The sequence below is a fragment of the Heterocephalus glaber genome, unplaced genomic scaffold (genome assembly GCF_053883595.1).
Source record: "Heterocephalus glaber isolate CG9 unplaced genomic scaffold, H.glaber_assembly_v1.0 deba00001688, whole genome shotgun sequence".
In the NCBI taxonomy this organism is placed as follows: Eukaryota; Metazoa; Chordata; class Mammalia; order Rodentia; family Bathyergidae; genus Heterocephalus; species Heterocephalus glaber.
In genome coordinates, this window is record NW_028258413.1 from 7,832,833 (window position 1) to 7,856,346 (window position 23,514).

General features: G+C 47.0%; 1 protein-coding gene across 2 annotated transcripts in view; it reads left to right on the forward strand.

The window, feature by feature from the left end:
- The first annotated feature begins 828 nt into the window (after nt 1–828).
- The window catches only part of Manba (mannosidase beta), an 83,590-nt gene continuing 60,904 nt past the window's right edge, over nt 829–23,514 (forward strand). Inside the window, exons 1-5 of one of the 2 annotated variants that reach the window (XM_087198730.1) lie at nt 829–1,078; nt 14,490–14,584; nt 17,429–17,534; nt 18,287–18,457; nt 20,382–20,505. In XM_087198730.1, the coding sequence (XP_087054856.1) occupies nt 884–1,078; nt 14,490–14,584; nt 17,429–17,534; nt 18,287–18,457; nt 20,382–20,505 (691 nt within the window). In that variant the 5' untranslated portion in view covers nt 829–883. The remainder of the gene's footprint in view (nt 1,079–14,489; nt 14,585–17,428; nt 17,535–18,286; nt 18,458–20,381; nt 20,506–23,514) is intronic. The other variant, XM_004866302.3, reaches the window with a different exon arrangement.

The following is a 23,514-nucleotide window of genomic DNA, read 5'->3' on the forward strand; positions in this document are numbered from 1 at the left end:
AAAACATAATCTAGCCACTTTGACTCTGGTGAATTGTCCTGGTTCTCCTTACTGGAATTTCTGGGCTAAGGGAAAGCGCTTTAGACCTCGGCGGGCACCTACTGCCACCCGAGCGAGCCTGCGCCCAGGGAGGGGCAGCTCTGAGCTTCTCGGCCAGCGCGGAGTGGCTGAGCACTCGCAGAGCCCGGCGAGCCTCGGAGACATCCTGTTGCACAACTAGGGCGCAGAGTCGTCCTGGGGCGCTGATTCCCGGCCCTACACCGCCAGGGCCATATGCGTGATCTGCCCTAAAGAGGCGACGCCTTGGGGGCGCGGAGCCTGGGCGCCGGGGCCGCGGATGACCGTGCTTAGGCTGGACGGCGCTCACGGGGGACGGAGAGTGGACGGCGCCCACAGGGGACGGTGCCCGGCAGCCGCCGCCCGCCCGTGCCAGGATGTGCGCCCTGTGCTCCGCAGGCCGAGGGCCCGGTGCGCACTGCACGCGGGGCCCGGGTCGCCCCAACTCTGCCCCTGGACGGGGCGGGCTCCCGACCGTGAGGGCTGTGGCCTCTGCGTCCCCCAGGGGCGGGAACGAGCCACGCGGACCAGCTGCTCCGGCCGAGCTCCGCCCCTGCAGCCCGGGTTCTGCGCGAGCTGAGGGGCGCGGAGCGGGAAGAAGATGCCCGTGGGGCCCGGGGCGGGGCCGGGAGGGGGCGTGGCAAGGAGCGGGCCGGTTCTTAGGGGTGTGTCCTAGCCTTGGGGCGGGTCCAGGAGGAGCGTCTTGCCCGCGGGGCGGGGCCCGGGCGGCCCGGGGGCGGGGCCTCGTGCGGGGGCGTGTCCTTCCTGTCCGCGTCCGGGTGGCTGCTCTCGAGAGCTCCCAGCGAGTCCGGCAGGCGCGTCCGGCATGCGCGTCCCGCTGATCCTGCTGCTGCTGCTGCCGCGGCTGGCGGCGCCGGGCCGGGCGGGCCCCAGGGTGGGCTCGCGGCAGTGCAGCCTTCGGGGCGGCTGGCGGGTGCGCAATGGGAACGGCTCGCTGGAGCTGCCCGCGGCGGTGCCGGGCTGCGTGCACGGCGCTCTGCTGCAGCGCGGCCTCATGCAGGTACCGGGGAGCGGGGACCGGGGTGGTGCTGCAGGCGGGGAGGGGGGGGGAGGCGGAAGTGACCAGGTGTGTGAGCGAGCGTGGCCCGGCGGGCGCAGTCAGTGCGCCCGAGTTGCACACTGGGTCCCCGCCGCCGTGAGCGCCCCCCGCGCTGCGCCCAGCTTGAGCCCAGGCTGTGCTTGGGGCTCCCGTCCTTATAACAGCTCCGCGGAGCAGGGGACGTATCCGGGTTCGCAGGAGGACGCGTCTAAGGTCTCACAGCGCCCGGTCCGTCCTTCCGGTGCACCGCACTTCCTCCTGGAGCAGTGTGCGGACCGCAGGGAGCACCGGCCTAAGTGCTGCCCGCGTGGGGCGGGCGGCTGGGGACGCAGAGCTTCTGATTTGCTTCTCAGCAGTTGTTGCCCAATCCTAACGCCAATCCCTCTCCCCTCGGTGCGCATCCAGAAGGGAATGAGTGTCCACAGTGACAGCGAGCACCGTCCAGAATTTAAGCGCGTTATCTTCAGTTAACGAACAACACGGGACACAGACCAAGCTGACGCTGGGGCCCCGAGGCTGGGCTTACGAGTGCTGCGACAGAACTAGTGACTAGCAGTCAGTCAGGTGACCATGTACCATGCTGAAGGGCAACCTACTCAGAAGGAGAGTTTGGTGACTACTTGCCCGAGTAAGGTCGCATCGTCGCCCACCTGCTCTGTGGCAATATCCCTATGGTGTTGACCCCTGAGCCCATTGTAGTTTAAGTCGGACACCGGGGCAAATAGTGTATTTGCACATGAACTTGAGACGTGCCCTGGCCAAGTCATTTGTTTCCTTTTTCATCCACCTAATTAGACATCCTGTAAGTATTTGCACAGTACAGTACCTCTGACAGAGTAGGGACTCTTCCAAGTGCTCCATGTCAAATGGCGAAGGAAACAAAATCTTACCCACAGGGACATTCTAGTGGAGGGACAATCACCGACCCGATGCAGAATATAGTTTTCACTGCAGAAAAATTAAGGAAGTTAAGGGAAGAGAAGAGAAGAAAAAGACTGATTGGAAAAGGATTGCTGTTTATTTGTTTGTTTGGGTTTTTTTTTTGGTACCGGGGATCGAACTTGGGTCCTTGTGCTTGCGCAGGAGGTGGCGAAACCACGAGCTAAATCCCCAGTCCAAGGATTGCTGTTTAAAATGTGGTTAAAGATAGCTATTTTGCTAAGGTGACGTCTAAGCAGAGGTCTTTCTTGCTTTTAAGGAGAAGGATGTTCTTGGAAAAGTTGGGGAAAAGACAGAACTGGGGACAGCCCTGGAGCCCTGGGGACAGCCCTGGAGCCCTGGGAGCCACTGGGGGAAAAGGGCGTGGAACCCTCAGGAAGCACTTTGGATTTTATTCTGCTGGGCTTGGAGCTCTGGACTTTTGACCTCTCTCAAGAGGTCACTCTGCTCTTGTCGTAGAGAGGAGACCAGCTGGGGACCCTAGCAGTTCTGCGGGCCGGAGATGGTTTCTGGCTTGAAGCCTGAGGGTAGTGGTGAAATGGGGAGAAAGGTGGTGAGAGCACATTTTAAATGCAGAACCAGCGGGAATTGTTCAGTGGGATTTGTTGATGAACTGGGAGTGAGAAAGGAGAGGAAGAGGAGTCAAGGAAACGTCAGGATTTTCATCTGAGCTTCTAGCTGAGTGGGATTTGTATTCCCTTGGAGGCTCTGTGACCAACCTTGGCTGTCTCTTAGGTGACTGACTGGCTTTCCTGCATGGAATCCAAACCTTAGATGGCTAGGGTGAAAAGAACTGTCTGGAGTTTCAATAATTTGAGTGTGTGGAACAGACTGACAAATGGTAGATTCACGGGGGAAAAGGCACACGCGTTTTAATGTACAGGTGCATAGGAGTTACACCTAGCATGAACCCCAAAGAGCAGGATGATTGAGGCTTGAGTAACCCCCCTTCTTAGGGCAGAGGGAGGAAAGGGTTGCAGGCAACTTCAGAAGAGGAAATGATTTTTAAGGGCGATAAATGGACCCAAAGAACCAAGAGTAGTGTGGTACAGTTTGCCTGAGCTCTGGGTACGGATTAGGTCTAGGCTTTGTCCTGCTGGTTGAGCTCCTGGAGGATCCAGCATGGAGGTAGGTGGGGAACTCCAGAGGCCCTGCCCTGCACTTTGGTAGGCAAAGAGGGGAAGAGATGGGGCAACAGTAGAGTGGGGGGCTGAGGGTGGGTGGAAAAGGCCAGCTGGACCTCGGTTCTCCTTTGGGTGTGGTTTTCTGAGCCCAGCAGATGTCTCAGGGAGCCTTTTGCGCTCCCTGTTATTCACAAGGTGGAGGATTACGCCATGTACTGATGATAGGCATTAAGCAGAGAAAGAAATGAGTGGAGCTGTCTTAGTCACGTTTCTTGTGTGTGGGAAAAAATACCGATATCTGCAGGCAACTTAAAAGAAAGAGAAGTACAATTTTTTTTTTTTTGGTACCGGGAATTGAACTCAGGGACTCGCAATTGCCATGCAGACACAGTACCGCTGAGCTACATTCCCGGCTGGAGAGGTACACTTTGGCTCACATTTTGGTCAATGGTTGGCCAGCTCCAAAGAACAGTGTGGCAGAAGGGCCTGTGGAGGAGAAGCTGCTCACTTCATGGAGACTGGAAGCAGAGCAAGGGAGATAAACTCTTCCGGGTCATGTCCACAGTGACGACCTCTAACCTGACAGGCAGCCATATTGTCCCACAGTGCAAAACTCCCGCCTATGAGCTGGTGGAGCCTTTGAAGGACATTCTCGGTATAAACCCCCCCAGAGGCCCAACCTCCCACTGTAATTTAGCGAGGCAGAAAACTTCTCTAATCGCTATATTGTGGCAAAGCGAGACAGCTCAGTGGCGAGCACGTTCATTGAGGCAGAGGGGCAGAGTTACAGAACATTCTGGTAAGGGGGCGGAGCTAACAACATTCCTGAAAGGGGCGGAGCTAACGGAAGATCCCTGAGCAGTCGCCAAGTTCAAACAGTTATAAAAGCAGGAGCCCAGCAGTGCAAACTGTTGCATTTCCAAAACAAAACATTCTGTGGAAAAAAAAAAATGGAGGCAAGGCAAGGGCCTGTGTTACATTCCTGAAGCGTGCTCCTCTGATGCCGAGGGGTCGGAGTTATAAAATGTTCTCGTAAGGGGGCGGAGCTTAACAGAACAGTCTAGCTTCTTTTCTCTCCCTTTTTTTTTTTTTTTGGTCCTGGGGATCAACCTCAGAACCTTGCACTTGCGAGGCAGGCGCGGTGCCACTGAGCTAAGTCCCCGGCCCAGGGGACATTCTTGATATAAACCGCAAAAGAGGATCAACTTCCCACTGTAATTTTTTTTTTTTTTTAGTACCAGGGATCGAACTCAGGGCCTTATTCTTTCGAGGCAGGTGCTGTGCCAGTGAGCTAAATCTCCAGCCCTTCCCATTGTAATTTATTTAGTGAGGCAGAAAACTTCTCTCATCATTATATGATACATTGAGGACGTAGGTAAGGGGACTTTTTATTAGGAATATTCTCAGCATTCTTGTGCACTTTCTCACGGGAGTGAGTTTTGAAAAGATTCTTCATTTTTAAGCTTTTCTCAGCATGATAAATTAGAAGATATAGAGGAATAAAAAGAAAGAGAAGTTGGAAGCCAGCTTCTGGAGATAACCACTGGTATGATGACCCTGGCCTTGCTCTTATTGTTCAGGATTGCTTTGTCTGTTCTGGATCATTTGTATTTTTATATGAACTTTTGGATTTTATTGTAGTTCTTTGAAGAATGTCGCTGGTATTTTGATGGGAATTGCATTGAGTCTATAGATCACTTTCAGTTATATGGCTTTTTAACAATATTAATTCTGCTAACCCATGAACATGGGGGTTCTTTCCATCTTCTTTTGTCTTCAATTTCTTTCTTCAAAGTTCTGTAATTTTCATTGTAGAGGTATTTTACCTCCATCCCTAGTTTTTAAAATTTTTTTCATTTTTTTAGCTATTGTGAATGGAATTGTTTTCCTGATTTCTTTCTTAGTTCATTATTGGTATATAGAAAAACAGTTCTTTAAATCTTGATTTTGTATCCTGTTAAGTATGTATTTTAAGATCGCTTTAATTTATTACATATTTTCAAAAATTTTGCATTCATTAATGATTGTCATGTAAGTGCTTTAACATTTCATATATTGAAATATTTAAATTTTTTTCTTTTGTGATGGTTTCTGTCTTTGGAGTTTATTAATCTGTTTTCCATTACTACAGTGAAATCCCTGAGGCTGAGTACATCTTAAAAGAGGTTCACTGAGGGCCGGGGATTTAGCTCAGTGGTTCTGGCACCTGCCTCGAAAGCGCAAGGTCCTAAGTTCGATCCCCAGTACAAAAAAAAAAAAAAAAAAGAGGTTCACTGAGCCCATAGTGTTGGAGGCAGAAGGTGCAAACTCTTTGACCATGTTGTGTCATGGTGGATGGGATGATGGTGGCAGAGTGTGATCATGGGGTAGGGCCAGTAACAATCTCCATTTGTCCACACCTCTTAAGGGGCCCGCCACCTCTCAGAGTCCACACTGAGGACTGAGTTTCCGAGGTATAGGATTAGAAATCCACCCCACTTAAATTTTTATGGTTACTTTTTTTTGGTTTGTTTTTTGAGATAGGGTCTCATTATGTAGCCCAGGCTGGCCTTGAACTCATGATGATCCTTCTACTTCAGCTTCTTGAGTGCTGGGATTACAGGTGTGTGCCACCATGCTTGGATATGGTTCCATTTTTTTTTTTTTTTTGGTACCAGGGATCCAACTCGGGTCCTTGCGCTTGTGCAGCAGGCGACAAAACCCCTGAGCTAAATCCCCAGCCCCTAGTATGGTTCCATTTTTATATTTAAAGTTTTAATCCATTTGAATTTTTTCAAATGGTTATCAGGTTGATTATATCCTATTACTTGAGCATTTCTCTTTGGTCCACTGATATGAAAATATTTTATCATATGCTAAATTTTCATATTCTTTCTCTTTTAGTCTTTTAAAAAAGTTACAAAAGCTTAATGCATATTGTAAAAAACTTAATGCATTGGTTTTGCCTCTTGCTGTGCAAGCGCAAGGACCTGAGTTCGATCCCCGGTACCAAAAAATAAAACAACAAAAAACTTAATGCAGAAAATATAAAGAAATAAAAACCAATAAAACATATTAAAGCAAAGCTAATTGCTGTAAAATACTTAATGTTTATCTTTTCAGATTTTTTGCAAGCTATTTTTAAATTTAAAGTATATAGTGAGAGCACATGTTCATATAGCAATGTAAAAGTATATTGAGTATTTGGTAAATTCCAATACGTTTTTACCATTAGCATAATTTTATGTTGTACAATTAAGTTACAGTTACATCTCTAATTTTGGATAATATTCAGTGGTTAATAAAGTGACAAAAGCTCAAAAAAAAAGATATGTGGCTACTGTCTGTGCCTATAAATATAAATCCATAATAATTTTTAATGACTACATAAGCTTCATTATAAAGATGTATTCTTTCTCAAAATTTACACTTAAAAATAGAAAATATGTTATAAATATATAAATATACACATTTACTAAAAAGTGGTAGGCAACAGATTCTTAGTGTTTTTCTCTACATTTTATTATTACTTTATATTCTTCACAGGTAAATTGGGACAAATGATCAAAGGAGGGCATTTCTTAGATGTGTAAGTTTATAAAATATAAAAAGATTACCTCACAGGAGCTGTACGTGTGATCATTCTGTCCCTGGAGCTGTCAGTCTGTCCCGGGAGGAGGTCCCCACGCACACATTCTCATGCATGAATGGATCCTAATCACTTACGCACCAGTGTGGACTAACAGACCATTTTGTATTTTTTTTTTTTTTTTTTTTTTGATACCAAGGATTGAACTTGGGTCCTTGCGCTTGCGAGGCAGGTGCCGGAACCACTGAGCTAAATCCCCGGCCCCCGTTTTGTATTCTTTAAGTTGCAAAGAGGCAGCTTCCCGGTAAACAGTTTTTAAACTTATTATTTTGTTGAACTTCAAACTAATACTAAAATGGAGAGAAGAGCAAAATGAACTCCCTGGCTCCAACAGTGACCAGTTCCTGGCCAGTTTTGTTTCTTCCTCCATCTGCGGTGCCATGTCTTTTCATTTTGAAGCACTCTTAGACATTCTGTCATCGCACCCATTAACATTTGGAATAGCTCTTTGAAAGATAAGGAATTTTTCTCTTTTTTTTGGTACTGGGGATCAAACTTGGGTCCTTGTGCTTGCGAGGCAGGCAGCGGAACCACTGAGCTAAATCCCTGGCTCTAGATAAGGAATTTCTTAATAAAACATAGCCACAATGCCATGATCGCCCATGAAATATTCTAGTGTGTTTCAGACTAGGAAGTCCCAAGACTAAACATAAATTTATTCTGACAACAGAAGGTACTTTTCTGGTTGCTGTACTGACCTTCCATCTAGGTCTTAAAACACTTAAGAACTTAATGTTGGGCTTTATTTGATCATTTTACGATGTGAATTGAGCTCAGGAGCTTTCAGGAAGGGTCTCACTAGATGATCTTTCCGTCCTCTAAAAGACTCCATAAACCGTGTGTGACATTAAGGAGGTAAATTATCTACTCGGCATTTGAAATTTAAATTCAAATGAAAATAGTTATCAATGGATAATATCAATTTCTAGCAAGAGAGACCTATGAAGCCTTTATTGAGCTCTCATTTGTTTTTTTAAAAGTTATTTAAAAGAATTCTGATTCTCACACGTGGACATGCACTTCCTCGTTTGATGGCACATGAGATGTTTAGAGCATGGTTAGGTTTCCTTCACTTGGCCCAACGCTGAGAATTGAGGGCCATTGAGGGTTGAGTTTCAGGTGGGTGCTTGTCACACACCCATGTATATCACCCACCCAGACTATAAAATCTGTTTTCATGTCATATTCATTTGGTGTCTTCCACGTGCACTGCAGTGTTCTTGGCCCTCTCAGTATCCTTGTTCATACAGTTTCCACCACAGCCCCCTGGAAAAGGTGTAATTACTGTATTCACAGTGACTGAGGCTCATGAAGTTACTGCCCACGATCATGCCTCTAATGCATAGTAGAGCAAAGATTCAAACCCACACATGCATTTCATCATCACAGGGTGCCAATTGGCAAGAAGAATAAATTGCAAAGAAAATGATTATTGCTTTAATTTTAAAATATCCAAGGGAAATAGTGACAAAAGCACAACCTATGAGTGTTGATTGAAAAAATAGTGTGTTTAAATTTTAAAAAATTATTACAGTAAAAGACACATGACCATTAATCTCTCTCAAAATACTCCCCCTCACTTTGAACACACTTATCCCCGCTCCTGCCACTTTCTGAAGCAGTTCTGGAAGTCCTCTTTCCTGAGTGTCTTTGGTTGCGCTGGCATGGTTGCGCAGTATCCTGAATAGATTAAAAGTATCTACCTTTCATGGCCATTTTGACTTTGGGGAGGAGCCGGAAGTCTCATGGTGCCAGCTCCTGTGAATAAGGTGGATGAGGACATACGGTCATGTTTTTACGAGCCTGCCTTTCCTTGGGATCTTACATGGCCCCAGCATTCACAGTAATTTTGATCACACCTTGTAAAGACACTCACGAAAGAGAACTCTGGAGCTGCTTCAAAAAGTGACAAGAATACAAAGTGAGGGGCAGGATTTGAGGGGGACTCATGCCAGTGTGTCTTATTGTAATATAATTTTTAATTTAAACATTCACCCTATTATTCAATCACCCCTTGTATTGTTCAAAATATGCCACCAAATGCATTCCATTTGCCAGAATTTCGGAAAATGGAATCCACATCTCACTTCTCTCTCCATTCTGTTTCCTGGAGCTGCGTGGCGAAGTTTCTGATCTCTGGCTCCCACCTGCCTGATTGCAAGTAAGAGGGTGAAGTTCTGCTCCGCCCTCTTCCCTCAGTGTCCTTGGGGCTTCTAGAACTCAACACACCCCCGTGCCTCTTCTTTCGATCTTAACTGTCCTTGGTTTCTGTGATTGCACCTATTTCTCATAAAAGCATGAGTGTTTCCTCTGTGAAAGAGGCTGAGAATCCTGGTGCATTTGGGGGGTTTTTTGTTCTCTTCTCAGCCCTCATACTTTTGGATACTGGATTGGTAGGTCCAGACTGCAGATCTTATACCTTGCAGTGTCTTAACCATTTTGTCCTTATCATTTCTGCTGCTATCAGCCTTCGTTTCTTTTTAGAGGAGCACAGTTAGTTTTACTGACTTTAGAAATAGGTAGAAGATATAAGTGCTGACAGTTCTCGAGGGAGAATGTGTAATGAAAAACAAGTCTCCTCCATCGAGGTCCACAGGGCAGCAGCTCCCTTCCTGGAAGCAAACCCTGGTGGCCGAGGCCGGTGTCTTCTGTGGAAACGTGGGGCCCTTTATCGGGTGTAGACTTATCTGACAGTGACAGCATTCACTGTCTGTTGTTTCAGACTGCCCTTTCTCTTTAACTTGCTCTATCTTAGAAATCATCTCGAATGGGTAAGTAGAGCAGAAACCACAGCTGTCGATATCGCATGGTTATGGTGTGGCAAGAACAGCCCTAAGCGCCTTTGGGAATCGTCTCTTGCAATCCCGCCCCCATACTGGGGATTGATCTCCGGACCTTGTGCTTGCAAGGCAGGCGCAGTGCTGCTCAGCTAAATCCCCGGCGCTGTCTCTTGCAATCTTGTGCTGACTCTGCACGGTGTGGACACACGGTTCTTATCACAGCTTGTCAAGGTCCCTGGCTATGAGTCCCCAACTGGGGCCCCATCTTGGAGGCAGTGGTTGTGGCCCTCTCCTCTTGGCTGAGCCTCTTGTCATGTGGATCTCCCAGAGCCACACGGCATCACGCAGCGGGTCCCTGTCTGTCCTCTGTTTCCTTGAAGCCCCTGACATGATGCTTGGCGCCTGGAAATGAGCTAAGCAAATTATTTGTCTTGTTTGCCCTGCTAAATAGCAGTCTCTGGTCAGACAGATGGGGAGTCTTTTTCAATTGCAACTCCTTTGCACCAGAACTGTGCTAGAAGCGGTGTGTACTAGCAGAAGAATTTTAGACAACGGTGGCATTCAAGCTGACCAAAGTCCTTGGGCTGATTTGGGGGCTGTGTCATGCAGCCTGTGAAGGAAGAGTCATAGCTGAGGAGGGGCAACTGAGGCTAGGGAGCTCAGCTTCTCCTGAATGGAATGTACAAATACCCCTTGTGCCTTCTAAGGAGAAAGGTTCCTTTTGGCTGTTGCTTGGCAGCTTTCAGTCTGTGAATAGGTGCCTGCTGTCAGGCCTGTGCACTGTCTGCTCCCTCGTGGCCGGGAAGCTGGAAGCAGGAAGAGGAAGGGCTGGGGTCCCAGGGTCCCCGCAGAGCGCACACCAGTGGCTTGGAGGCCTCCTGCCCCCACCCCAGCTCGCAGCGGTTCCCCTGCTTCCCAAGCGCCACGCTGGGTCGGGGCATCACTAACGTGGATGTCCGGGGTGCTTGAGCCATACGAAATAGCAACACTATTCTGAATTATCAATGTCTTTCTCTTTACGCATTAAGGTTTACCAAATATCTGTGACTCTTAATCAATATGTTGCTTAGTTTTGCTTGTTTTCATATAAATGGTTTCTCAACATTTAATTACTTGCTTTTGTCTAGACATCCCAGAAAACGATGCCTATGAAATGAAACGGTTCTAAAGCCTTCCCCCATTCCACTCCGTTCAGGGGGCCTGTGTCAGGGTAGAGCCAGGTGTCGGAGTGAAGCAGAGCGTGGGAGTGGAAAGTCTGTACTTGGGTAGTGGTCCCCGTGGCTGGTGGCAGACATGGCAGGTGGCGCCCAGAGATTATCAGAAGTGAGACTTGGTCGTGCTTGGTGATGTCCTGTAAGGAGGGTGGATGTCAGTCGTCAGTGCCTAGCGCAGGCATTCGCATGCCATGCTTACCTCGTGGTCTGGCTTTGTGAGTCTTGCTGACAGTCTCACTGGTGGTGGTGTTTGTGTTTTTGTTTTTTGTTTTTTGGTACTGGGGATCGAACTCAGGTCCTTGCGCTTGTGCAGCAGGCAGCCGAAACCACTGAGCTAAATCCCCAGCCCTGGTGGTGGTGTTTGTGAGACTCAAGACAGCACACGCCTGGGTCTGAGTCAGTGCCCCACTACTCACTGGCCATTTGGCTTCGAACTTTGGCCTCTGTTAGACAATGGGAGCAGTGACAGTGCTTGCCCAGCAGGGTCACAGTTGTTGTTATTGCTGTTGTAGCGACCAGCTGGTTCAGAAGTGTAAGCTTGGTGGCATGAAGTGTCAGAGTCTGGTGGAAAGCGTGCGGCTTGCATTGGACTAAGTTGGTTTCGTTCCTGGATGCACTTCTGTTTCTTCATGGGACCTTGGGAAACGCACTTCAGTTCTTGGGGTATTAGTTTCTTCCCCTAGCAAAATGACATTCCCTGCACATGTTTATTGTGAAGATGGGAGTGGGTAAGTGTCAGCCGGAGACAGGTGTGGTTCATAGCCGGCTGATGGTGCTGTCATTGGCCAGGGCCATCGGTTTGCTAGATGACTCGATGGCTTACATGTGTCCTCAGTCATGGGAGGTTTCTCCAGGCTGCTGTTTGCTTTAAACAGGACGCAGAATTGTAATGTGATCAAAGGGATTAGACCAATGTGGAACCAAATTAAGGTAGCTGATGAGTGTTTAGAGTAGTTACTACAAATGCGATCTACGTCTCTGCAACTTTTTATTTTTGGTACAGTATTATCCCTTAATAAGATCAAAAATTTTTATCAACTTTTTTTTAAACGGTAGGGTGGTTCACAGCAAGATTGACTGGAGAGTTTAGAATTCTGTATACCTCCTGTCCCCAGGCATGCAGAGTCCCCATTGTCAGCATCCTCCGCCAGAGTGGCACGCTCAGGACAGTCACAGGAGGGCTCTGCTTGGGATGCAGCCACTGGAGTTGGACCACTGTACGACGACAACACGTACCCACCACTGTAGACCCACACAGAATGGCCTCGCTGCCCTACAGACTCACCCCTCCCTCCCTGCCAACCTCTGGCCACCACCCACCCTTTTACTGTCTCCTTGGTTTTGTCTGTTCCATGTCAAAAGAATTTCAGCAAGTTAATTAAAGATCTAATTAGCTTGTATTCACCATTCATGAATCAGAACACCTTTCCTTCTCTAAAGTAGTTAGAGAGCTCCCACTGGACCTTGGCAGAGAGGGTTTAGAGGTGGGAACAAGGAAGCGAATGGGAGGAAAAGAAACTGGTTGGTTAACATGAGGTCCTGCAGGCAGCGTTTCTTGTCGGGGTTAAGCAGGGAGGACTCCTTGTGCGCTGCCTCAGCTGGCGGCATCTTCTGTCTGCAGGAGAAATGGTCTGGCCTGGAGTACACGTGGCTCCCTGTTGGCTTCCCAGGTCTGCTGGGTGGCGGTTGGAAGCCTCCGGGGCTGTGGTTGAACTTCCGGAATGTCGTATGTTTGGAATCAGACGGTCTGAAGCTGCCTTACTTGGGTTCTTTCAAGCCAGAGAAAAACATTTGAATGTGCAGATTCTGTTTGTGCGTTCTACCAAGTGTATCCAGGAGATTGCCCGCTGGAGCTTGGTGTGCGGCGAGGAGCTGGAGGAGGACCCAATGCACTCTGCCAGCCATGGGGTCTGGTAGCCTGGGGCTGAAGGGGTCCCCCACTTCCCTCCTCGTGACTTTCGTAACCGTGCTGGATGAGGCCCAGGGTGTAACGTTAGAAATGGGGCCGGTCAGACACGTGGTCGGCCGAATCATTAGGCGCCTCTTCCATACTGTGTCTTAAGTCCTTTCTCGATGGAGAGGCCGAGTCCTGGGTGTGAGAAGAGGAGAGGCAAAGGAAGCTGACCAGGCCTGGCACAGGCCGTTTAACAGATCCAAACCTGGCCATTCACCAGATCTTAAAAATGAGTTTGGTGGTTGTCTGTTCATACCAAGTTTCATCAGTTACTCCCTCCCTGGCTGGTTATCAAAAGATTTCTCCCAGGCCTGGTGTTGATGCCTGCCCAGCGCCCTGGACCAGCCCAGCGAGGCCGTCCAGCTCCCGCCTGGAGTGATGCTGTCTTCCTTCTCCACCTGGAGTGGCCGACCCTAAGGAAAGCCTTGGCCCTGTCCCTGTGGAGTGACAGGGCTGGAACCTGCCCTGCTTCTTCTCTGGAGCCGTAGTGACTGTCATAGATGAACTGAAAAGCTCACTTCCTGCTTCTGGTTCTACTCTTGCCTGGGTGGCTTCTCTGAAAGGGGAAGGTGGAGAATGGGTAGAAGAGGTGGGTAAGGCTGAGGGGCTGCACACACAGGTGGGTGGGCCAAGCTGTGGGGACTTCCGTCTAGGGCTTTGGGAATTCCTAACTCTGCCCTGCAGGTGGAGGGAAAGCAGCCTGTGTTGCTTAGGGGCTCAGGTGACTCCAGCCTGCTGGCCACTAGCAGCGGCAGTGAGTGGCCTTACATCTGCGGCTGCAGTTTGCTGACCTGACCTGAGTGCTGGGGATCCTGGGTCTGGAGGTCGAGAAGTGTGTGCTGCCTGGGCTCTTCTGTGGAGGTCCACTCTGTTCCCACCTAGTCAGGCTGTATGAAGATGGTGTGAGAAATGCAAGGGGAGCTGAGGAGCGGGTGTTTTGCACATGTTTGGGCGGTGAAAGAGCCTTGCTTCCCTGGGGCCAGCTGGAGCAAAGGGACTGGTTTAGCAAAGGCACGAATCTCAGTCTCCAGGCCTGTTCTTTGAGAAAGAAACTATACAGTTGGGCGTGGCAGTGCATGCCTGTGATCCTAGCGCTCAGGAGCCTGAGCCAGGAGGCTCACCGCACAGTGAGTTCAAGGCCAGCCTGAACTACATAGCTAAACCCTGTCTCAAAACCAAAACAAACAAACAAACAAACAAAAACCCCACAAAAAATCCACAAAACTATATCATTTATATCTCTTTTTTTTTTTTTTTTTTTTTTTTTGGTACCAGGGATCGAACTCGGGTCCTTGTGCTTGTGAAGCAGGCGGCAAAATATATCTCATAACTTTCATTTCAGGTGTCTAATTTGAACTGCCCCCCCATATATATATATTTGGTATCGGGCATGGAACTCGGGACCTTGCGCTTTCGAAGCAGGCAGCAGAACCACTGAGCTAAATCCCCGGCCCGTGCCCCCCCATATTTTTTAGTGTTGGTGATCTGACTTCTTTGTACCCCTGGGCCAAGTGTTCATCAATTTTTAGGTGATCAGTAGCTGTCAGTAGTTTATTTTTGTATTTTTTTAAAAATTTTTGGTATCAGGGATTGAACTCGGGTCCTTGCGCTTGCGCAGCAGGGATCAAAACCACTGAGCTAAATCCCCGCCCCTGTCAGTAGTTTATTTTATGTTGACTTTATTGACTTTTGCATAGCTGGCTATCTGTTGTATTTCTTTCTTGTATGAACAGGACCCTTACTACAGATTTAATGACCTTGACTACAGATGGATCTCCTTGGACAACTGGACCTATAGCAACGAATTTAAAGTACCCTTTGATATCAGGTGTGTGTATGTTTGTATGTGTACTATATTCATTATTATTTGAGCTTTTTTTTCTTCCTTTGCTTTTGTTTGCTTATGTTGTATATCAGAGCATTAACTCAGATTAAATCTTTCACTGTAAGAGAAAATATATGATTTATGTTTTGTTTAAATACATGATTTATGTTATGTTTTATTTGGTCATCAGCCATGACGTTGTGTCTTGAGGAATTCATTTTCAATTCTGTTATGGAGCCACCTAGACTTGACCAATTCTCTGTGTAACCTCCTCCCTCCCCTAGTAACCAGTAGGGTCCGTATATGTGTAGTATGAATAAGCAGGATCAGAAGTATATCATTTGTTCTGTGTGATGCTGACTAACCATTGAGATCATGACCTTGTCCGTATAGTGTGTCCTGAGGTTATGAAAGAAGGTCACATTATTTTCATTAATGTTCTGTGTTATAATAAACAACTACTTCCATATGAAGCAGAATGCAATCTGAGAGTATATACCACCATTATTATTAAAATTAACAAATCCTCTTTTATATGAAATTTTTATAAAAATAGTAGTCTTGAAAAATAGAATATTGTGCTCAATATCTTGGAGTTACTTTGCTGCTCCAGGCTTTAGATGAGATTTGAAATATCTCTTAACATAAACCTGTTTTGCTTTAGGCTCCACATCTCCAAAATTCAACCAGTTGACTTTCTCTTTCACTACTCACTTTAGGTCCTAACAGCCTCATGTCTCACCTTCCCACTTCTAATGTAATGGTGGTTTGGGCTCTCGTATCTTTTCTTCACCTCTGTATTTTCAGCTGTTCATTGTCTTAGTTATTTTCTCGTTGCTGGGACAAAATATCTGACAGCCACATGTTAAAGGAGGAGAGGTTTATTTCAGCTCACAGTTTGTAGAACTTTCAGTCCATAGTCAGCTGGTTCCAAGCAGGGTGGCATGGCAGAGGGGCATAGCGGAGGATAAACAGTCCATGGCAGGGCAGGCAGGATTTTTTTCCTTTTTATTCCATCCAGGCTTCCTATTGGTTGGTGCCACCCTCACCCAGGGTGGGTCTTCCCTCTTCAGTAAGTCCATCACTCATACCCAGAGCTGTGGTAAACCAATCAGTGGGCTAATCCAGTATCATACCCCCATGATTCAGTCACTCCCAAAAGTCCCACCTTTGAGCACATGAGGCTTTGGGGGACATCCAGATATCACCCATAACATCCTGAATCTTAATTCTCTCTAACATTTCTCTTGGTTGAGCCCTTTCCTTCTCATTTCCAAGTTTCTAGCCTGGCAAAGTGAGTGAGGGCCTGGCAAAGGCTGAAGCTGCCTGTATACTTCTAGCTTTGTCCCTTTATTCTCCAGTCTTCTCTATGAAAAGACATTAGACTTACCTGCCCAAAATTCTGATTTTGCCATGATGTGTTTTTGCTCAAGGAGCAGAAGTAACTTTCTTTTTCTTGACATACCAGGTTCCCATCTGGTTGTCCGAAAAGTCCTGCCAGGTGTTACTGTCCACCCTGGCCCCGCCCACCTGTCCACCCCAGCCCCAACTCCTCAGCCCTAAGCAGGCATCTGAATCAAGTTTTTCACTTTAATCAATGCTGTGAGCACTTTCTCTGGGTGTTTCCCCCTTACCCAGGCATTTCTACTTTTCTTTAAAACAAATAAACAAACTTTATTGAGGTATAATTCACATAACAGACAGTTCATTCATTGAAAGTACAGTTCAGGGCCAGGGAATTAGCTCAGTGGTTCTGGTGCCTGTCTTGCAAGCACAAGGTCCCAAGTTCGATCCCTGGTACCAAAAAAAAAAAAAAAAAGAAAAGAAAGTACAGTTCAGAGGGCCTGGGATTTAGCTCAGTGGTTCCGCAGCCTGCCTGCCAAGCACAAGGTCCCAAGTTCGGTCCCTGGTACCAAAGAAAGTACAGTTCAGTTCAGTGGTTTTTGGTACATTCACAGAATCGTGCAACCATCACCGTAATCAGTTTTAGAACATTGTCCTCACCCTCAAAAGACAGCCCTCATCCTTCCCCCATCCCTATTGCTCCTCCAGGAAAACCCTAATATACTTTCTGGTCTGGAAGCCTCATGTACATGGAACCCTAACATATGTGGCTCTTGGTGACAGGCGCTGTCACTTAGCACAATAATGTCCCAAAGCTCATCAGAGTTGCTGCATGTATCAGCACTGAACTCATTTTTCTGTGGAATGATATTTCGTTGCATGGCTATACCACATCTTATTTAATCTCTTCTTTAAATTTTTGTCTTCTCCTTGAAGTCTTAATTGATGAGATAGACTCTGACAGCCCTCATAGCTATCCAGCACAAGCCACCATAGTAGATAGCAGGACAGACTGGAAGTTTTCTATTTCCTGTGTGTTGGGCTTGGTTGACAGCTGGATTGCAGACCCCTTAATTCAGATTCCCCACAGGGCTGGATACTGGGCACATAATATTCATTCATAGATACTAGTTGGTGCTTAATGTGTTCTTTTAGCATCAGTATGTGGAATAGTTTGTGAAAACATGTGTTTGTTATTTAACTTGGTTCTCATAAGAACTTTGTGAATTAACTAGATAAAAATCACATTTGGAAATTATAGGTGTGCTCTTGATTTTATGGCAATGGATTGATATACCATAGAGAAAGATAAGCTGGATTACTCAAAAGAACATGTGTTAAATCAATACTCCTGAAAATTGTACTGGAAACTGCCATTTAAGAATGTATTTTTTTCTATGAAATATTTATTTCTTTAGTTCTTAACTAATTACAAAAAGACTTGTCTAAGTTAATGTTTTATGCATCTAATTTTTTTAAAAAAAACTTTTTCTTTTTTTTTAGCAAATGGCAGAAAGTAAATTTGATTTTTGAGGGAGTTGATACAGTGGCAGAAATCCTCTTCAATAATGTCTCTATTGGGAAAACAGACAGCATGTTCCGTAGATATGTAAGTACATAATAACATCCGGCTAAAGCCCAGTTGTGTGTGTTTGTGCTGTGTTTGTGAACAGAGAAAGGTATGTGCATAACTGGCTGAGGCACAGGTGTGAGCTCTTTGAAGCACCAGCTAGGGAAGTGATTGTATTTCTTGGTGGCCACACTGAAGGATGATGGAAATCTTACCAGTCCCCAGTCCCAAGGAGGTTAGGGTGGGGCTTGAGTGAATTCCGAGAGTGGCCGGCAGGTGCTGGGCACACAGAGAATGTTTGACAGCACTGTTCTCTGTGGGCTGGGGATAGACTTTCATGGGCAATGACAATTGGCAAATGACTTTTCAAAGAATACATTTTCTTTCTGGAAAATTCCATTAGGAGGTTTTATCCTGATCTCCCTTCACTTTCAAGGTTAGCCTTTTCAAAACAGAAGTAGCTTGTGACCTGGGGACTCATGTTGTACGTTCCGGAAGTCGAGTTGGCACCAGGTGTTTCGGAACCCTTGGCAGCTCAGGGTCGCCTACAAAGAGCCGAGCAGAACTCCAGGGTTGGAGATTTTCTGCTGTTTCCTTGGGCCATCATCCTGTCAGTAAAAACAGGAGAAACCTAGAAACTTGGCTGGGCGGAAGAACAGGCTCAGTGAGAGCAGAAAGTGGGCAATTGTGTGTACTGTTTTTGGAGAGGTGCTCTGCTGAGGAAGCCAGCCCTAGATTTGAGTCCTTTTTCACATCTACCTGAGATTTTACCTGGTCTCCTTTTGCTCCAGAGCTTTGATGTCACCAATGTGGCCAGAGACGTGAACTCCCTGGAGCTTCGCTTCCAGTCGGCAGTGCTGTATGCGGCACAGCGGAGCAGAGCCCACAGCGGGTACCCGGTGCCCCCTGCCTGTCCCCCACCCGTGCAGAAGGGCGAATGCCACGTCAACTTTATCCGTAAGGTAGCACTCGCAGGGGTCAGGGATTTGAGTGTGAGGATGGGATGTGCTGGTGGAGGAAATGCTGCTTGAAGACTCACCTTGCCAGTTCAGCAGTGGAATCTTTTTCCAGACCCCATACTAGTACTTCAACATTTGAAAGAGGCCAGCCATGGTGGCACAGTCCTATAATCCCAGCACTGGGAGGCTGAGGCAGGAGGAATGGCACCAGCTTGAAATATGTAGTGAGACCCTGTCTCAAAAAAAAAATTGAAAGAAGAACCAAAAGATTATCTGACTTTTTGTAGAGAAGCTTCATCTTTTTAGATCTTCTTCCTGAAGCATGTTTCAGGACTTATATGGCATCAGAAAAAGAAGAAAAATTTGTGAGTGGTCATGTGACTTTACAGATTAATTTTTAACATAATGGATTTATGACACTTGTCACCAGCTGTGAGAATGTGTTAGTTATTCTTGTGACCAGGCAGTCTCAGGTGACTGCTAGATTCTCATAACATCTTAACAGAAAGATAAAGAGAATCACATAGGTAGTTGTTTTCCTTGGAGTTGTTTTCCAGTCTAGAGGATGTGGATTTATCTTAGTGTATGATTGATTGTGTTAGTATTCCAGGTGGCACTAGGATTTTCTCCTGCTGTGCGGGTGGGGATTGAACTGAGAGCTTTGCCTCAGTTCAGAGCTAATTACCAGAGCTCAGTACTAGAGCTAAGCAAACGCCCTGGTACTAATCAGTACCCTGGTCCTTTTTACTCTTTTGGAAGCAGGGTCTCACTAAGCTGCCCAGGCTGACCTCTAACTTGGGATCCTCCTGCCTCAGCCCCCTGAGTAGCTGGGATTACGGTATGCGCTGCCATGTAGGTCTTGATTATTTAGTTTTTAGGAAGAAATGTACCTCTCCTTCACCAATCCTTTGACCCTTCCACTCCTTCCACGTAGATATAAGTCCCCCATGTCTTTGCAACCTTCTCGGTCCTACCTAGATGGGGTCCTCAGTTTTTCAGCTCCCCCTTACTCGTGCTTGGGAGCATCCTCTTGCTTTTTCACTGGACTTTTTTTTGGGGGGTACTGAGGTTCAAACTCGGGACCTTGTGCTTGCGAGGTAGGCGGCAGAACCACTGAGGTAAATCCCCGGCCCTCCACTGGATTTTGAAAGCAACTTCACCTCCGTTATTATGTTCTAGTGCAGTGATGGTGAACCTTTTAGAGACGAGGCCCCAAACTGCAACCCCAAGCCCACTTAGTTATCACAAAGCGCCAACACTGTAATTAAATCTGAATACTGAGGTTTTAGTTTATAAAAAACAACTCATCTATTAACATCCTTTGTCTTAAAAGAAAAACAAATAACACGTGTGCCATAGGTTCAACACCACTGTTCTAGTGGCTGGAAGTGACTGTCTAGATCCATGCCCTCAAGGGAGGGGACTGCACAGGGGCATGAACACTCGAGGGGGATAATTGTGGGCCACCAGAGGGCTGTCCACGGTGTGAACACACACATACTCTTATGGGCTGAATTATGTCCTCACAATTCCTACATTGAACTCCTAATCCGAGCTCCAGAATATGCCCATATTTGGCGATAATCTTTAAGGAGTAGATTGGGTCAGTTGAGGAGGTTAGGATGGGTCGGATCTCGGATGACCGGTGTTGCTTTGGACAACAGAGAGACCCCAGGGATGCTCGGGCACGGGACATAGCAAGAAGGGCGCTGCAGGCCAAGCAGGGATGTGGAAGAGGCCACACAGTAATCTTGGACACCTGGCCTCTGGAGCCCAGAGGAGGAGTTTGGTTTGGCGAAGCTGCCGGCTGTGGTGTTTTGTTATGGCAGCTTTAGCAAACTGATGTGTACGTGTGACACTTGGAAGGTGAGTGTCACACTGTGCGCACCAGCGAGGTCAGTGCCATCTTCTCCCGCTCACATGGCAGGAGCAGTGTTCCTTCAGCTGGGACTGGGGCCCGTCCTTCCCCACCCAGGGCATCTGGAGAGACGTCAGCATCGAAGCCTACAACGTTTGCTGTCTGAGCCACTTCACTTTCTCCCCTGTCTACGGTGAGCTGAGCCTGGTGCCTCTGGCTTTTCTTTCTGAGTCTCCACCTTGGTGAAAGAATGGGTTCATAATTTGAAAGAACAGATGTATTTTGCAGAGAAGCAATGGATATAGACTGTGGTCTGTCATGAAAATTCACAATGTAAAGCAGGTAAGTAGGTAGATAACTTTAGAGTATTAAAGAAAAGGGAGAGAGGGCGGGGTGGGGGGAAGATGGGGGAGCAGGAAGGTATTTCCAAACCTTCCTGGGCTAAGTGATCTGTTTCTTTCTTTCTTTTTTTGGGGGGGGGGTATCAGGGATCGAACTCGGGACCTTGCGCTTGCAAGGCAGGCACCGGAACTGTTTATTTTTGTACTGGGGATCGAACTTAGGACCTTGTGTTTGTGAGCCAGGCGCGGTGCCACTGAGCTAAATCCCCAGCCAAAGTAATCTGTTTTGAAAGGATGGGGCATGTGGCTTGTGGGTGACAGTCCTTGGCCTGTGCCCATCCGGGCTCCGACTTTCTCTTCTTCCTGTTGTCTCCGTGACCAAGGTGTTTGTGAGGCACAAATGAACAGGAAGTCGAGAAGGCACCAAGTCTTGCAAAGTGAAGAATACTGCTTTTTCAGCAGTGTAGTAGCTACTTGCTGTCAAGGAGCATTTAAATGAAACCTCAGAAATCGCACAGACATCAGTCAGTGCCTTAGGGTCTGGACAGATATTTATTGAACTCTTTTTTTTTTTTTGCTCACCCTGGGCTACTTTGACACAGACCGGGTGCGGGTGGCCATAGACCAGAAGTGACGTGCATGCGGCCATTGCTCAGCCTGCCGCAGGGGGCTCGATAGATATAAAAGGGGCAGAAAAAAACTGCTAAGGTCCCTTGCTTGCATTGCTACCTTCTGCTCTCCGTGAACCGTTTCTCCTCTGCAATGCTGTCTGCTGTGTCTCTGCCCTAAAGCCAGCCAATTATGGACTGAAACCTCTACAAACTGTGAGCCAAGTGAACCTTTCCTACTTCAACTTTGGGTGTTGAGTGTTTTATCTCAGCAGTGAGAAAAATAACTGAGACACTCTGTGAGGCACTTTCTGCTTCCTCCCCGTGGAGTTTCCAAAGAGATCATCTTTTTTGCTTTCTCAAATGTTCAGTTCTTAATTTAAAATTAGTGCATTTCCTCCTGAAGATCAAATGACGAATCATGTGTCCTCAACTTAGTTGTGCATAGTGTGGCAGAAAGAGAACTGCTCAGCTTTAATGTTTAACTTGAGATTTTTCTGAATTATTTTACTTCATATTTAATTATTTATATTTGTGTGTACACACATTTATCTACCCTGTGTTTTCAGTCCTTATAATAGTGGTTTTTAAATGATTGTATTTTTCAAATTCTGTGGTCGTTTGTTTGATTTGCCCCAACATCAGCTTCCTAAATGATTTTCACATAATTCCTTTTCTTTTTTCCTCCCTTCCTTCCTTCCTTCTTTCTTTCCTTCCCCCTTCCTTCCTTTCCCTCTCTGTTTCTCTCTTCTCTCCTCTCTCTTTTTGCAGTCCTGAGGATCAAACTCAGATTCACACGTGCTAGGCAAATACTGCACCACTGAGCTGTACTCCAGCTTCAACTTTAATATATTCTTAATGCTTAAGGTGACAAATAATAAAAACATTGTGTTTGAAAATAATACTGAGATCAAAGGAAAAAAGTAGCTGCCACTGAAGCTCCTGAGACCCATGGGGTGGTCAGAGGTATCAGAGCCTTAGTGTGGATGGTTTTCTTCAGAGCCCGGACCCCATGGCTTGCTGGAGGAGTCACCTTAGCCTCGAGATGTTCTAATCAGGCTGCTGATGGCAGTGGTAGCTGTGGGATTCCTGTGTCCAGTTGTTAGGAAAGGGGAGCTCAGGGGCTCTTTCCTGGGCTGGACCCGGCAGTGTCTGCTGGTGCTTTTTGAGTCCCTCTGTGGAGGGGGTGGGGGACCTGGGCTGGACTTGGGGTCTGAGGTGTGGGGAGGGGAAGTGGGGTTGGGGCCACAGCCCCAAAGATGAGGATATTGATAAGCAAATAATCCATGCAAAATGCAGGCCCTGGGTGTTGGGGGAGAGACAGAGAGAGAAAGAGAGAGAGAGAGAGAGAGAGAGATCCGTTCCTTCATCAATTGTCTTGTGAGTTGTTCACAGTGGGCATCCGTTGCTTAGGGAGGGACGATCGCTTAGTTTTATGAACATTTCAGGAGGTTGTGGAGACAGTTAAAACGCACGGTAAGTGCGTTCTGTGGAAACACTGTGCTTTCGGCCTTCTCTTACCACACTTAGGAGAAGATAACACAGCTGCAGCCCAGGGTGAGGGGAGCGGGCAAGGAGGACATCTGGCTAAAGCCACCTGGGCCTTGCTGCCATGAAGCTGTGCCTTGCGCTCCGTGTGGTGCAGCCTCCGATTTTTTACTTCCAGAAAGAAAAAAGTTTGACACTTTCTACCCTGGAAGGTCATTTAGGAGTCTGGACATGGCTAACGAGGAGCAACAAGAACCCATAGGCCACACACCGGAAATAAGATGCTAGCTCGTTCTTTAACCCATTTCTTGCTCTTGCAAATGTTCCTCATTTGCAACATCATCTACAGTTGTGGTGATGGTATTGTTCTTGTCTGTCTGTGCCTCGTATTTCAAACTGCACGGTCGTGTCATCAAGACACACAGTTTGGGTTAGAAAAGCAGGCCCAGTGGTACCGTCTGGAAATTCAGGAAACTGGCCTTTCACAAAACAAGCGCTCAGCTTGATTCACCAACAGTGACCCTGCCAGAAGTTAGTTAGCAATTAAAAGCAAGAGCCTTGTAATATCAGGGAAATTACTGGTTAACTGAGACTTTGTGAACTTAACTCTTTACTTTCCCATGTGCAAGTCTATATGAAATAGGTAATTTGATTATTGTTTAGAATGAAACGCTTAACCTTTCTGAATTAAAAGGAGATTTCCATGGACTTTGTATTGTGGAGTGCTCACTGGTTTAAAAGGGGCTTTGGCCTTATCTCCACTGA